Raw genomic sequence first — 16,857 nt, 5'->3', positions numbered from 1 at the left:
TTGGAAATATATCGCCGTTCCTTCATTGTCGCTGTGTCAAAATCCTGGAACTCCCTTCCTAACAGCACTGTGGGAGAACCGTCACCACATGGACTGCAGCGGTTCAAGAAGGCGGCTCACCACCACCTTCTCGAGGGCAATTAGGGATGGGCAATAAATGCCGGCCTTGCCAGCGACGCCCACATCCCGTGAACGAATAAAAAAAAAACTTACTAACCATGCCTCCTAAATTCTCATCCAAATCATTAATATAAATAACAAATAACAGCAGACCCAGCACCGATCCCTGAGGCACACCGCTGGTCACAGGCCTCCAGTCTTCTGCCGTCAATCCAATTTTGTATCCAATTGGCTACCTCACCTTGGATCCCGTGAGATCTAACCTTATGTAACAGCCTACCATGCTGTACCTTGTCAAAGGCTTTGCTAAAGTCCATGTGAACCACGTCTACTGCACAGCCCTCATCTATCTTCTTGGTTACTCCTTCAAAAAACTCAATCAAATTTGTGAGACATGATTTTCCTCTCACAAAACCATGCTGACTGTTCCTAATCAGTCCCTGCCTCTCCAAATGCCCGTAGATCCTGTCTCTCAGAATACCCTCTAACAACTTACCCACTACAGATGTCAGGCTCAGCGGTCTGTAGTTCCCAGGCTTTTCCCTGCCGCCCTTCTTAAACAAAGGCACAACATTTGCTACCCTCCAATCTTCAGGCACCTCACCTGTAGCTGTCGATGATTCAAATATCTCTGCTAGGGGACCCGCTATTTCCTCCCTAACCTCCCATAACGTCCTGGGATACATTTCATCAGGTCCCGGAGATTTATCTACCTTGATGCGCGTTATGACTTCCAGCACCTTCCTCTCTGTAATATGTACACTCCTCAAGACATCACTATTTATTTCCCCAAGTTCCCTAACATCCATGCCTTTCTCAACCGTAAATACCGATGCGAAATATTCATTGAGGATCTCACCCATCTCTTGTGGTTCCGCACATAGATGACCTTGTTGATCCTTAAGAGGCCCTACTCTCTCCCTAGTTACTCTTTTGCCCTTTATGTATTTGTAGAAGCTCTTTGGATTCTCCTTTGCCTTATCTGCCAAAGCAATCTCATGTCCCCTTTTTGCCCTCCTGATTTCTGTCTTAACTCTACTCCGGCAATCTCTATACTCTTCAAGGGATCCACTTGATCCCAGCTGCCTATGCATGTCATATGCCTCCTTCTTCTTTCTGACGAGGGCCTCAATCTCCCGAGTCATCCAAGGTTCCCTACTTCTACCAGCCTTGCCCTTCACTTTATAAGGAATGTGCTTACTCTGAACCCTGGTTAACATACTTTTGAAAGCCTCCCACTTACCAGACGTCCCTTTGCCTGCCAACAGACTCTCCCAATCAACTTCTGAAATTTCCTGTCTAATGCCATCAAAATTGGCCTTTCCCCAATTTAGAATTTTAACTTTTGGACCAGACCTATCATTCTCCATAGCTATCTTAAAACTAATGGAATTATGATCACTGGTCCCAAAGTGATCCCTCACTAACACTTCTGTCACCTGCCCTTCCTTATTTCCCAAGAGGAGGTCGAGTTTTGCCCCCTCTCTCGTTGGGCCATCCACATACTGAATGAGAAATTCCTCCTGAATACACTCAACAAATTTCTCTCCAGCCAAGCCCCTAATGCTATGGCTGTCCCAGTCAATGTTGGGAAAGTTAAAGTCCCCTACTATTACCACCCTATTTTTCTTGCAGCTGTCTGTAATCTCCTTACATATTTGCTCCTCAATTTCCCGTTGACTTTTTTGTGGGTCTGTAGTACAATCCTATCAAGGTGATCTCTCCCTTCTTATTTTTCAGTTCTACCCATATAGACTCCGTGGGCGAACCCTCGGATATATCCTCTCTCACTACTGCCGTGATGTTCTCCCTAATCAAGAACGCAACTCCCCCTCCTCTCTTACCTCCTGCTCTATCTTTCCTATAGCATCTGTACCCTGGAACATTGAGCTGCCAGTCCTGCCCCTCCCTTAGCCATGTTTCAGTAATAGCTATAACATCCCAGTCCCATGTACCCATCCATGCCCTGAGTTCATCTACCTTGCCCATCAGACTTCTTGCATTGAAATAAATGCAGTTTAATCTAGACTTCCCTTGGTCTTTGCCCTGCTTTCTCAGACCATCTGTCCGATCATGTTTTGTACACTCTCCCTTACTGCCTTTTGTTTCTGTCACCACTTTACTTCCCACTGACTTCCTGCATCGGTTCCCATTCCCCCTGCCACTTTAGTTTAAACCCTCCCCAACAGCACTAGCAAACACTCCCCCTAGGACATTGGTTCGAGTCCTGCCCAGAAGCAGACCGTCCAATTTGTACTGGTCCCACCTCCCCCAGAACCGGTTCCAATGTCCCAGGAATTTGAATCCCTCCCTCTTGCACCATCTCTCAAGCCACGTATTCATCCTAGCTATCCTGTCATTCCTACTCTGACTAGCCCGTGGCACTGGTAGCAATCCTGAGATTACTACCTTTGAGGTCCTACTTTTTAGTTTAACTCCTAACTCCCTAAATTCAGCTTGTAGGACCTCATCCTGTTTTTTACCTATATCGTTGGTACCTATATGCACCACGACAACTGGCTGTTCACCCTCCCCCTCCAGAATGTCCTGCAGCCGCTCCGAGACATCCTTGACCCTTGCACCAGGGAGGCAACATACCATCCTGAAGTCTCGGTTGCGTCCGCAGAAACGCCTGTCTATTCCCCTTACAATCGAGTCCCCTATATGAATGCAAGTTGTTGTTATGTAGCACCTTTAACGTAGTAAAACGTCCCATGACATGAATGTCTGTGCGCCAGCTGCCTCTAGCAATTCTGAAGCAGAAATTAGGGTAACAAAGAACAACTGAGAGACACCAGTAAAAGTGCAGATTTATAACATTTTACATTGTTCAGCAAATCAGCAAAATACACTTCGCATTTATTCTGTTGCAAAGTTGCGAATACACAAGTGACATCTTGAGCTTTGGCATGTGAGAATAACAGATGGTAGCTGCATCACAAGGATATGTGTATGGTTTGGATAACAGCAACTACTATTTTCCAAGAAGATAGGTCTGGCTATTAATAGTTTTACATTTTATATCAAATGGTTGTTTAATAAAATAAAAATATTACTGTATACAAAGCAATACAGATTTAGTATTGGGCTACTAAAAGCACATCTGTGAATAAACTACTTAATTGTTAATGGTGCCATCAGGGAGAAAATCAGGGACCATTTTATAAATTTTAATGTATGTACAGCCTTTAAATTTAAAAAATCCTAAAATTGCATCGGCTTTGAAAGTATGGTTTAAGTAGAGTAACATGAACATATACATTATCAGTTCCATACAGAGTAATAAATACCTGGGAGCTGACTGCAAGACTTCTGTAATCCAATAAAGCAATTTAGATAACATAAACCCCGTAGACAAAGTTTGAGCAGTTTGTGACCATCATCTGAACTTCTTGAGATAAGATTACAAAAAACTTACTCTCTGGTGTCATATTATATGTAATATATGTAGTGTGTGTGGCGAATCATACAATGGTTACAGTACAGAAGGAGGCCATTCGGTCCATCAAACCCATGCAGTCGCTCTGCAAGAACAATCCAGGCTCACTCCTGCGCCCTTTCCCCGTAACCTTGCAAATTTTTTCCCTTCAAGTACTTATCCAATTCACTTTTGAAAGCCATGATTGAATCTGCGTCCACCACCCTCTCAGGCAGTGCATTCCAGATCATAACCACTTGCTGCGTAAAAAAGGTTTTCCTCATGTCGCCTTTGGTTCTCTTGCCAGTCACTTTAAATCTGTGTCCTCTGGTTCTTGACCCTTCCGCCAATGGGAACAGTTTTTCTTTGTCTCGACCCCTCATGATTTTGAACATTTCTATCAATTCTCCTCTCAACCTTCTCTGCTCTAAGGAGACAATCCCAGCCTCTCCAGTCTATCCCTCATCCCTGGAATCGTTCTATTAAATCTCTTCTGCACTCTCTCTAAGGCCTTCACCAGACTGATTCCTGGGATGGCAGGACTGTCGTATGAGGAGAGATTGGGCCGACTCGGCCTGTATTCACTCGAGTTTAGAAGAGAAAGGGGATCTCATTGAAGCATATAAAATTCTGGCAGGGCTAGACAGACTGGTTGCAGGGAAAATGTTTCCCCTGGCTGGGGTGGGGGGGGGGGGTGGGGGGGGTCCAGAACAAGGAGTCACAGTCTCAGGAAAGGGGGTAGGACATTCAGGACTGAGATGAGGAGAAATTTCTTCACTCAGAGGGTGGTGAACCTGTGGAATTCTCTACCACAGAAGGCAGTGGAGGCCAAGTCATTAGATGTATTCAAGAAGGAGTTAGATAGATTTCGAGACACAAAAGGCACCAAGGGGTATGAGGAGAGAGCGGGAATATGGTATTGAGATAGAGGATCAGCCATGATCATATTGAATGGCGGAGCAGGCTGGAAGGGCCGAATGGCCTACTCCTGCTCCTATTTTCTACGTTTCACATCCTTCCTAAAGTGTGGTGCCCAGAATTGGACACAATACTCTCGAAACATAGAAAATAGGAGGAAGAGTAGGCCATTCGACCCTTCGAGCCTGCTCCACCATTTAAAATGATCATGGCTGATCATCTAACTCAGTACTCTGTTCCAGCTTTTTCCCCATATCCCTTGATCCCTTTAGCATTAAGAAATATATCTGTCTCCTTCTTGAATACATCTAATGACTTGGTCTCCACTGCCTTCTATGGTAGAGAATTCCACAGGTTCACCACCCTCTGAGTGAAGAAATTTCTCCTCATCTCGGTTCTAAATGGCATACCCCGTATCCTGAGACTGTGACCCCTGGTTCTGGACTCCCCAGCCATCGGGAACATCCTCCCTGCATCTAGTCTGTCTAGTCCTGTTAAAATTTTATATGTTTCGATGAGATCACCTCTCATTCTTCTAAACGCTCGTGAATATATGATGTGGAGATGCCGGTGATGGACTGGGGTTGACAATTGTAAACAATTTTACAACACCAAGTTATAGCCCAACAATTTTATTTGAAAATCACAAGCTTTCGGAGGCTTCCTCCTTCCTCAGGCGAATGTGGAAATGAAATCCTCTTATAAATGCGAAAGGTTCGAGGATTTCATTTCCACATTCACCTGAGGAAGGAGGAAGCCTCCGAAAGCTTGTGATTTTCAAATAAAATTGTTGGACTATAACTTGGTGTTGTAAAATTGTTTACTATTGAATATAGGCCTAGTTGACCCAACCTCTCCTCATACGTCAGTCCTGCCATCCCAGGAATCAGTCTGGTAAACCTTCGTTGCACTCCCTCCATGGCAAGGACATCCTTCCTCAGATAAGGAGACCAAAACTGCACACAATACTCCAGGTGTGGTCTCATCAAGGCCCTGTATAACTGCACTAAGACATCCCTGCTCCTGTGCTCAAATCCTCTTGCAATTAAGGCCAAAATACCATTCACCTTCCTAACTGCTTGCTGCACCTGAATGCTCGCTTTCAGCGACTGGTGTACAAGGACTTCCAGCTCTCGTTGCACCTCCCCTTTTCCCAATCTATCACCATTCAGATGCCTTTCTGTTTTTACAACCAAGGGTGGATAACCTCACATTTATCCACGTTATGCTGCATCTGCCATGTTCTTGCCCACTCACTCAACTTGTCTAAATCACATTGGAGCCTCTTTGCATCCTCCTCACAGCTCACATTCCACCCCAGCTTTGTGTCGTCTGCACACTTGGAAATGTTACATTTAGTTCCCTCATCCAAATCATTGATATATATTGTGAATAGCTGGGGCCCAAGCACTGATCCCTACGGTACCTCACTAGTCACTGCCTGCCACCCGGAAAAAGACCCATTTATTCCTACTCTCTGTTTCCTGTCTGTCAACCAATTCTCAATCCATGCCAGTATATTCCCCCCAATCCCATGTGCTTTAATTTTGCACACTAACCTCTTGTGTGTGACCTTATCAAAAGCCTTTTGAAAATCCAAGTACACCACATCCACTGGTTCTTCCCTATCCTACTAGTTACATGCTCAAAAAACTCCAGTAGATTTGTTAAGCATGATTTCCCTTTCATAAATCCATGCTGACTTTATCCAATCCCGTTAATGCCCTCCAAGTGTTCTGTTATCACATCTTTTATAATAGACTCTAGCATTTTCCCCACTACTGATGTTAGGCTGACTGGTCTGTAATTCCCTGTATTTTCTCTCCCTCCTTTTTTAAATAGTGGGGATACATTTGCCATCCTCCAATCTGTAGGAACTATTCCAGAGTCTATAGAACTTTGGAAGATGATCATCAATGCATCCACTATTTCCAGGGCCACTTCCTTTAGTACTCTGGGATGTAGATTATCAGGCCCTGGGGATTTGTCAACCTTTAGCCCCATTAATTTCCCTAGCACTATTTTTTTACTAATGCTGGTTTCCTTCAGTTCCGCCCTCTCACTAGACCCTTGTTTCCCCTAACATTTCTGGAAGGTTATTTGTGTCCTCCTTTGTGAAAACAGAACCAAAGTATGTGTTTAATTGTTCTGCCATTTCTTTGTTCCCCATTATAATTTCCCCCATTTCTGACTGTAAGGGACCTACATTTGTCTTCACTAATCTTTTTCTCGACATATTTATAGAAGCTTTTACGGTCAGTTTTTATGTTCCCTGCTAGTTTACTCTCTTACTCTATTTTTCAATCTCTTTGTCCTCCTTTGCTGAATTCTAAACTGCTCCCAATCCTCAGGCTTGCCGCTTTTTGTGGCAATTTTATATGCCTCCTCCTTTGGATCTAATACTATCACTAATTTCTTTTGTAAGCCACGGTTGAGCCACCTTTCCTGTTTTATTTTTGCACCAGACAGGTATGAATAATTGTTGTAATTCCTGCACACGTTCTTTAAATATTAGCCATTGCCTATCCACCATCATCCCTTTTAGTAAAGTTCCCCAATCTGTCATAGCCAACTCGCACCTCATACTTTCGTAATTTCCTTTATTTAGATTCAGGACCCTAGTTTCGGATTCAACTACTTCACTCTCCATCTTAATGAGGAATTCTATCATGTTATGGTCGCTCTTCCCTAAGGGACCCCGCACAACAAGATTGTTAATTAATCCTTTCTCATTGCACAATACCCAGTCTAGGATCACCTGTTCTCTAGTTGGTTCCTCAACGTATTGGTCTAGAAAACCATCACGTACACACTCCAGGAATTCCTCCCCCACAGTATTATTGCTAATTTGGTTTGACCAATCTATATGTAGATTAAAGTCATGATGTGGAGATGCCGGTGATGGACTGGGGTTGACAATTGTAAACAATTTTACAACACCAAGTTATAGTCCAGCAATTTTATTTTAAATTCACAAGCTTTCGGAGGCTTCCTCCTTCGTCAGGTAAAAAGGAAGCCTCCGAAAGCTTGTGAATTTAAAATAAAATTGCTGGACTATAACTTGGTGTTGTAAAATTGTTTACAATAGATTAAAGTCACCATGATTATAGCTGTACCCTTCTTGCATGCGTCTCTAATTTCCTGTTTAATGCCCTCCCCTACATCTCCACTACTGTTTGGGGGCCTATAGACAACCCCCACCAACGTTTTCTGCCACTTGGTGTTTCTTAGCTCCACCCATACAGATTCCACATCGTGATTTTCTGAGCCAATATCCTTCCTCAATATTGCATTGATTTCCTCCTTTACTCACAATGCTACCCCACCTCCTTTCCCTTTTTGCCTGTCCTTCCTAAATCATAGAGTCATAGAGTTATACAGCACGGATAGAGGCCCTTCGGCCCATCGTGTCCGCGCCGGCCATCAAGCCCTGTCTACTCTAATCCCATATTCCAGCATTTGGTCCGTAGCCTTGTATGCTATGGCATTTCAAGTGCTCATCCAAATGCTTCTTGAATGTTGTGAGGGTTCCTGCCTCCACAACCCTTTCAGGCAGTGAGTTCCAGACTCCAACCACCCTCTGGGTGAAAAAGTTCTTTCTCAAATCCCCTCTAAACCTCCCACCTTTTACCTTGAATCTATGTCCCCTTGTTATAGAACCCTCAACTAAGGGAAAAAGCTCCTTAGTATCCATCCTATCTATGCCCCTCATAATTTTGTACACCTCAATCATGTCCCCCCTCAGCCTCCTCTGCTCCAAGGAAAACAAACCCAATCTTCCCAGTCTCTCTTCATAGCTGAAGCGCTCCAGCCCTGGTAACATCCTGGTGAATCTCCTCTGCACCCTCTCCAAAGCGATCACATCCTTCCTGTAGTGTGGCGACCAGAACTGCACACAGTACTCCAGCTGTGGCCTAACCAGTGTTTTATACAGCTTCATCATAACCTCCTTGCCCTTATATTCTATGCCTCGGCTAATAAAGGCAAGTATCCCATATGCCTTCTTTACCACCTTATCTACCTGTTCCGCCGCCTTCAGGGATCTGTGAACTTGCACACCAAGATCCCTCTGACCCTCTGTCTTGCCTAGGGTCCTCCCATTCATTGTGTATTCCCTTGCCTTGTTAGTCCCTCCAAAGTGCATCACCTCGCACTTTTCCGGGTTAAATTCCATTTGCCACTGTTCCGCCCATCTGACCAACCCATCTATATCGTCCTGCAGACTGAGGCTATCCTCCTCGCTATTTACCACCCTACCAATTTTGTATCATCAGCGAACTTACTGATCATACCTTTTACATTCATATCCAAGTCATTAATGTACCCCTGGATGTTCAGTTCCCATCCTTGGTCACCCTGCAGTCATGTCTCCGTAACCGCAACTGTATCATAACCGTTAATATCTATCTGCGCTGTTAATTCATCTAGCTTATTGCGAAAGCTCTGCGCATTAAGACACAGTGCCTTTAGACTTGTCTTTTTAAGATTGCTAGTCACCTTAGTTTTATTTTGCACTATGGCCCTATTTGTTTCTCGCCCTTGTTTTCTCTGCCTTCCACTATTGCTTCTTCCCTTTCTGTCTTTTGTTTCTATCCTTGTTTCCCCCTCCTCTGTCTCCCTGCTCAGGTTCACATCCCCTTCCATTCTAGTTTAAACCTTCCCCAACAGCACTAGCAAACACCCCTGCGAGGACATCGGTCCCGGTCCTGCTCGGGTGTAACCCGTCCCGCTTGTACAGGTCCCACCTTCCCCAAAACCGGTCCCAATGTCCAAGGAATCTAAATCCCTCCCTCCTACACCATCCCTGCAGCCACGCATTCATCTGGTCTATTCTCCTGTTCCTATACTCACTAGCACGTGGCACTGGTAGTAATCCTGAGATCACTACCTTTGAGATCCTGCTTTTTAATTTATCTCCTAACTCCTTAAATTCATCTTGCAGGACCTCATCCTTTTTTTACCTATGTCGTTGGTACCGATATGGACCACGACTACTGGCTGTTCACCCTCCCCCTCCAGAATGCATTGCAGCCGCTCCGTGACATCCTTGACCCCAGCACCACGGAGGCAACATATCATCCTGGAGTCACGTTTGCGGTCGCAGAAAGTTGTGGCTGAACCAGTGTTCTATAAAGGTTCTTCATAACTTCCTTGCTTTTGTACTCTATGCCTCTATTTGTAAAGCCCAGGATCCCCTATGCTTTTTTAACTGCTTTCTCTACCTGCCCTGCCACCTGGGGAAAGGATTATTTTATTTTTATGTCAGCAGTAACTCTTACATGGGAACAACGATTAAGCCATCCAGGCCTTCAAATCTGCTCTGCCATTTTATTAGCTGTAGCAGCACTTTATCTTCTAATTCCAATTCCCCTGCCCTTTCTCCAATTACATTAATTTCCTTATTTCCCAAGTATCTACCTTTTTAAACATCTCAAATTGATTCTGGAGCAGTACATTCCACATTCTCACAACCCTTTGTGTGAAGATTTTATTCCTGGATTCACTCTTAACTGGTTTAGTTCAAATGTTAAGATTATGGATTCATGCAAAAGAGGAAAATGTCATTCCTTATCTGCCTTGTCAATCCCTTTCATTGTTTTACATAAGAACATAAGAAATAGGAACAGGAGTCGGCCATACAGCCCCTTGAGCTTGCTCCGCCATTCAGTAAGATCATGGCTGATCTTCGACCTCAACTCTACTTTCCTGCCCGATCCCCATATCCCTCGATTCCCCTAGAGTCCAAAAATCTATCTATCTCAGCCTTGAATATATTCAATGACTCAGCATCCACAGCCCCCTAGGGTAGAGAATTCCAAAGATTCACAACCCTCTATGTGAAGAAATTCCTTCTTATCTCAGTCTTAAATGGCCAACCCCTTATCCTGAGACTATGCCTCCTACTTCTAGACTCCCCAGCCATGGGAAACAACCTCTCAGCATCTAGATGGTGAGTTTTAAACTCCTCGGTCAGGTCACCCCTTAACCTCCTCATCTCTAGGGAACATAACCCAAGTTTACTATAGTTAAATCCCTGATTCCTGGGTATCATCTGGCGTACTGTTGCTGATCTTCCTCCAAGCTGTTGATGTGGATGCCAATTGTTGGAGTGCAGTGATCACAATCAGACTTTACTGTGTATCTTTCCTATAAATTTTCTCAACACATTTATGTATACTGATTTTAAATAATTATATTTCTGACATAGTTAGCTAGTTAACTAACATTTGCACTGTGTTTAGTTGATGAGGAAAAAATATTTGCAAATTATAAATACAAATATGTGCTGTTCAATAAAAAGTCATAAAGTGAGTTGTACAGAACAAATCAAGTCTTGAATTAGTTTTGTACCATAAATGTGCATGTTGTGATTGAGGTAATATGGTAACTCCTGCATGCTGCAGCTAAATGTACTTTATATTATCTGGTCATTTATCTCATTGCTGTTTGTGGGACCTTGCTATGCAGGAGCTGTCTACCACGTTTCCCTACATTACAACAATGACTGCACTTCAAAAGTACTTCATTAGCTGCGAAGCGTTTTGAGACATCCTGATGTCATTAAATGCGCGATATAAATGCTAGTTCATTTGTTCTTTTACCACTTAGTTTAAAATATTTTACCTCGCTAGAAGTTTAGAAACTGAAGAGACATGTTGGGGTGCAATAGATCAAGGCATATTTCAGTATCTGCAGTTGGTTTTCAGGAAAACTTTTAGTCATATATTTGTGCGTGTGTATAAAGTAAAATGGAAATAATTAACTCTTTTGTGCCTCAGTTCAATAAAATCCATCTGCTGGGTGCTGAAGCCATCAGTGTTCAGTATTTGGGTTAAATATAACGTGAAGAAAAGCACAATTCATCAACAGGAACTCATAATTCCCATCGTCTCTCCTATGCCCCCTCCCATGAACTGAGGTTGGAGACTTAATGTAGGAAACTGTGGGTGGGAAACCACATCTTACCCGCACCCCAGCTGCTCCGACCCACAAACCTGTCAGATTAGTTTCCCTCTGAAACCGTCTAATTTAAAGAGACTGTCTTGCTTACTGAGAAGGAAGAACCACCAACGTAGCCTTGGATCATTTTGTTCTGGTAACTTTTGTTCACGCTAAACCGGTTCTTCCTTACCCCCTCCCCCACCACTGGCTGGCCAGCTACAGCTGGTGTTTCTGGGACCTTCCGCAAGGAGCCACTACAAATACAGCCCACAAACAGCCAACGGCCAACTCATAGAGACCTCAAACCCCGCCAACTTCAGCGGTGATAAATGGTGGAACTCCACAGCAGGCTCGACCCCAACATAACTGCTGGGACCATGCCCCCCAACAACTTTCTACACCACTGCCTCTTTAGAGCTAAGTGCTTGTATAAGATTGGCCAAAAGTATTAATTTCTTCAATGTTGATTTGTTTTCTCCTTTTAACATTTTTTTTAATGTTGATATCCTGAAAATGTTACAGTATTTGTTTACTTTTTAAATAAAGTGCACAAACACTGTGCAGTAGAACTATGATACTAAGATTGACACTAGAAATTCTGCACAAGTCAAACTTCCAATCGTAGCAATTCCACACTAGGTGAGTGGTGCTAAGAGGAGGTCAGGTACATCTTGGAAGTGAGGGAGAAAATTAAAAGGTGGCTCACCCTAGTTAGCCTTGTATATCTCCTTGTGGTTAGCTTAAGAGCAGCAATGATAGAGATGTGAGTGCAGATCATTGCCTGTCCTCAGTATCATTTTAAGGCTTAAAAGAGAGGAAAGAAATAAAAAAATGTAAAACAAAAACAGTATTTTATCACCATAATTACAAAATAGTGTTTATTAAATTAATTAGTATTTTTATTTTTCAGAGCAGACCAAGGTCGCCTTCTCAACTACATAATAGAGTGGGGGAATCTGACTGAAGAGAAGGTGGCATCATACCTCAGAGAGACTCTGGAAGCTGTGCAGTATCTACACAACTGCAGAATAGCTCACCTAGATATAAAGGTTAGTGCCATCAGTCCACTCTAACAGCTTTGTAAAATTCATATTTCAGAAAGTGTGATGTGTTCTTGCTGACACACTATGCTGCTGTTAGTCATTACTGACATATGTTGTGAATAATAAGGATATTTATTTCTTTTACTTTGAATTTCTGTAAGGTGTCCAAATTTCTGTAAGGCACAGTATTATGGCACATTGGAGTTCCAACACACTTTGTGGTGGAATGGTAGGATGTGGCTTAACATTTTCAGTTGCCAACCTCAGCCATGCCTTGTAAAAAGTACTAGGTGGAGGTCACGTACTTCTGACAAGAAGAGAAGGAAACCAGGAAACGGGTCTCCCGCGATCACTTGAGCACTTTCTGGTAGCTGATTTTGGAGGGCCAATAGCAGAGGCCTGGATCCCATCTTGTGCAGAGATAGGAAGCTCAATTTTAATAGGATGGCAGGATGGCACCGGGGGTGGGGTGGGGGGGGGTTCAATGGGCCCACAGCAAACTCGAAAAATAAAAATTTACCTTTCCCCACGCAATCGCGAGTTAATTGGTGCTCATTAATCTTGTTTCCTGGTTTCACGCCTGGCAGCCAGCCTAATTGACAGGCTGGCTGCCAACAGGAGCTGCAACAACGAGGGGTGGGGGGAGAGAAAGAGACGTCATCTGACGCTGCAAGAGAGATGGGGTGTGTGGGGGACATCGGAGCAGGGGGGGCAGAAACATCGGAGAGACATTGGAGCAGGGGGTGCAGGTGACATCGTTTGAAAGGTAGGTTTATTTATTTTTTTACGTTGTGAAATGTTATTTTATTTCATTTATTTACTTTATTTTTGCCTGATCCGGCCCCTCACATCTGGTTTAACCAGGTGTGAATCGGAAGCCGTGGGAAAACCACCCAGGTAAGTTGAAAATAGTTTTAACTACCTAATATGTAAGAAATAAAGTACCTTACATTTGCTTCTTTAAATAACGTCCCGCCAGCTTTAATTGCCGGCGGGACTTCCCGGTTCGGGCACGGTACACGCACCCAGATGAGTCTTTGTGAGACGCAGAAGTTGGCGTGTTGGAGCCAGGCTCATTTCCCGCTCCTCATTTCCCCGATTTTTGTAGCCCCCCCAATGCACCCGCACTTACGAATTAAAATTGAGCCCAGTGTGTAACACAGTAAGTCCAGCGAAAACAAAGAGCAGGAAAATAATAAATGCCTTCCGAAAACACCAACTTCTGAACTATATTTTGTAATCCAATTGTAAAATTTACTAAAATAACACCATTTTTACCATAATTGAAAATGTAATGCACAGGCATAGTATGGGTCAGACCCATTTCAGACCTCATCTGTATTATTTTATTGCATCTTGTAACCTATTATTTCATGGAGCAGCTTATTGGGAATCCAGTGTGCTGCCTTTTCCGTTCTCTCAATGTTGCTTATTTTGTTAGCTACTAATGACATTTTAAGATATTTGTGGTTGTTAAATGATTTCTTTAGTAAGTTGTTACTGGTTTGTTATGGTAAGTTGTTATATTAGTGAGTTATCTATTACTCATCTTTTATTTGTTTCTATCATTTAAAGCCAGAAAATGTGCTGGTGGACCATAGCAGATCCAAACCACTCATCAAGCTTGCTGATTTTGGGGATGCCATGCAGCTAACCACAACATATTACACCCACCAGTTGCTGGGAAACCCTGAGTTTGCAGCTCCAGAAATTATTTTAGGAAATTCTGCCTGTCTTACGTCAGATACATGGAGTGTTGGGGTACTTGCCTACGTCCTTCTTAGCGGTGTGTCTCCTTTTTTGGACGAGAGTGTAGAGGAAACCTGTTTGAACATTTGCCGATTGGACTTCAGCTTCCCTGACGACTACTTCAGAGGGGTCAGTCAAGCTGCCAAAGATTTTGTTTGCTTCTTACTGCAGGGAGATCCAAACAAACGCCCCTTGGCTGCAGTGTGCCTCCAGGAGCCTTGGCTGCAGCCAGGCATTAACAAAAATACCGAAACTCTAAACACGTCAAGACTGACTTCATTCATTGAACGACGCAAACACCAGAATGATGTTCGACCAGTTGGTAGTATAAAGAATTTCTTACAAAGTAGACTCTTGTCAAGAGTGTGACCCTAATGTGGAGATTTTTTGCTCATTCTCTTTCACCTGCCAATAAGGTTGGAGACTGTGTCTTCAGCCAGTCAGCTGTTGACTTGAAATAAAACTGACAGCAAATCAGCTGCTATATACATGTATCATTGTGTGGAATTGCATGCCAAGGAACCTTGCACAAACAGTACTTGGGATTCATTGCCACCCATGCAATGTAAAGCTGGTGGGGAGGACTACACAAGCTCTGCACAACCAGCTGGATTCTCATTCTTTTGACAGTATTCCGTTTCTGATCGCTGGAAACCATTTTTCACACATCGCCTAGGAAAACTTAGAGAACAAATCATTATTGTTATTATATTTAATTCAACTCACTGGAGTTTGAAACATTTAATTATGTGATTTAAAAATTAGCCAACAAAGAACAAGATTTTGTTTTCCCCCTTGACTGATTTTAATCAAGACAGCCACTGAATATAAAATGGCCTCCTGTGAAACTTCTGATTTTTACTGGTCATAAAGCTTTCCAATTGCCTCACTGATGTATTTAAATTATAATCCCTTACATTTAGCCAGATATGGCTCAAATTTTTAATGCTGCAAGTTGAACATCGGACCTTTTGCGTATAATAGAAACAAGTTGTGTTGCTCTGATTATATATAAGCCTTACTTGTATAAAGACCGTTATCTGCCTTCAGTCTGTATTTTTTAATGCTGGTTTGCCATTCTGGAACCCTCCCCCAAACTCCCCCGAGCCAAGCCGCAAATGCTCTTTTATTTCTGGAGGGGGATTTTGGAGTTGCACCTGCCAATCAGATTGCAGAGCAGTTAAGGAGGAATATGTACTGTAAATGCATTCATTGTATTTTACGTTTTAATTCATATCCTGTGCAATGTTGTGGCTTTAACATTTTATGCAACTCTATTTATGAAGACCTCTGTTGTACCTGTACTAAATATTAAAAAAAAGCAAGTACTCCGTAGTGCAAACTATACTGTCGTTTGATTTCTTTATTGCGCTGACCTTTTAGAAAAGTATTTGACTATTAGGAATTGCATCACAATCTAGACGTTGTGGAACATGAACAAACAATGAACCAAACCCAGTATTTTTAACTATTCAGTATGTTTATATCAAACATAAACTTGTACTGTAGGGTCTCCAGAAACAAATCCGCGAGAGAAGGAAAATGGGAACTCAAAACTGGATGTATTGTCACATCAACCTCGCATTTTTATTTTTTAATGTATTATAGCCTGTTCATCTCCTTTTTAAGTTTGAAATCTATTTTTGCATGTATATTTCTTTTGTACAGCATCCATTAAGTGTTTTGCCGAATATGTGCTGTAAATATTTTTCTCTGCCATCTGTTTATTAAAATTAAATGTATGCAACACAGATTTTTATTTCTCCTGCATCAGTTTCTGTTTGTCCATTCCTTGTGGTTCAGTGCAGAAGAGGGTATTATTGGAGCTACTGAGAAATTTTTTTTTATTCTTTCATGGGATGTGGGCGTCGCTGGTGAGGCCAGCATTTATTGCCCATCCCTAATTGCCCTTGAGAAGGTGGTGGTGAACCGCTGCAGTCCGTGTGGTGAAAGTTCTCCCACAGTGCTGTTAGGAAGGGAGTTCCAGGATTTTGACCCAGCGACGATGAAGGAACAGTGATATATTTCCAAGTCGGGATGGTGTGTGACTTGGAGGGAAACGTGCAGGTGGTGTTGTTCCCATGCGCCTGCTGCTCTTGTCCTTCTAGGTGGTAGAGGTTGGGGGTTTGGGAGGTGCTGTCGAAGAAGCCTTGCGAGTTGCTGCAGTGCATCCTGTGGATGGTACACAGTGCGCCGGTGGTGAAGGAAGTGAATGTTTAGGGTGGTGGATGGAGTGCCAGTCAAGCAGGCTGCTTTGTCCTGGATGTTGTCGAGCTTCTTGAGTGTTTTTGGAGCTGCACTCATCCAGGGAAGTGGAGAATATTCCATCACACTCCTGACTTGTGCCTTGTAGGTTGTGGAAAGGCTTTGGGGAGTCAGGAGGTGAGTCACTCGCCGCAGAATACCCAGCCTCTGACCTGCTCTTGTAGCCACAGTATTTATGTGGCTGGTCCAGTTAAGTTTCTAGTCAATGTTGACCCCCAGGATGTTGATGGTGGGGGATTCGGCGATGGTAATGCTGTTGAATGTCAAGGGGAGGTGGTTGGACTCTCTCTTTTTGGAGATGGTCATTGTCTGGCATGAATGTTACTTGCCACTTATCAGCCCAAGCCTGGATGTTGTCCAGGTCTTGCTGCATGCGGGCCCGGACTGCTTCATTATCTGAGG

General features: G+C 43.2%; 1 protein-coding gene across 2 annotated transcripts in view; it reads left to right on the top strand.

Annotated features, from left to right (window-relative positions):
• LOC137339542 (triple functional domain protein) overlaps positions 1 to 15,935 on the top strand; it is a 522,426-nt gene extending 506,491 nt beyond the window's left edge. For both annotated transcript variants that reach the window (XM_068001904.1, XM_068001903.1), the window contains 2 exons: positions 12,309 to 12,447; positions 14,017 to 15,935. In XM_068001904.1, coding sequence (XP_067858005.1) covers positions 12,309 to 12,447; positions 14,017 to 14,559 — 682 coding nt within the window. In that variant the 3' untranslated portion in view covers positions 14,560 to 15,935. The remainder of the gene's footprint in view (positions 1 to 12,308; positions 12,448 to 14,016) is intronic.
• Positions 15,936 to 16,857: the final 922 nt, after the last annotated feature.

This window comes from Heptranchias perlo, chromosome 2, assembly GCF_035084215.1.
Source record: "Heptranchias perlo isolate sHepPer1 chromosome 2, sHepPer1.hap1, whole genome shotgun sequence".
NCBI lineage: Eukaryota > Metazoa > Chordata > Chondrichthyes > Hexanchiformes > Hexanchidae > Heptranchias > Heptranchias perlo.
Note: the sequence above shows the minus strand (reverse complement) of the source record. Positions and strands in the feature narration are given on the sequence as shown.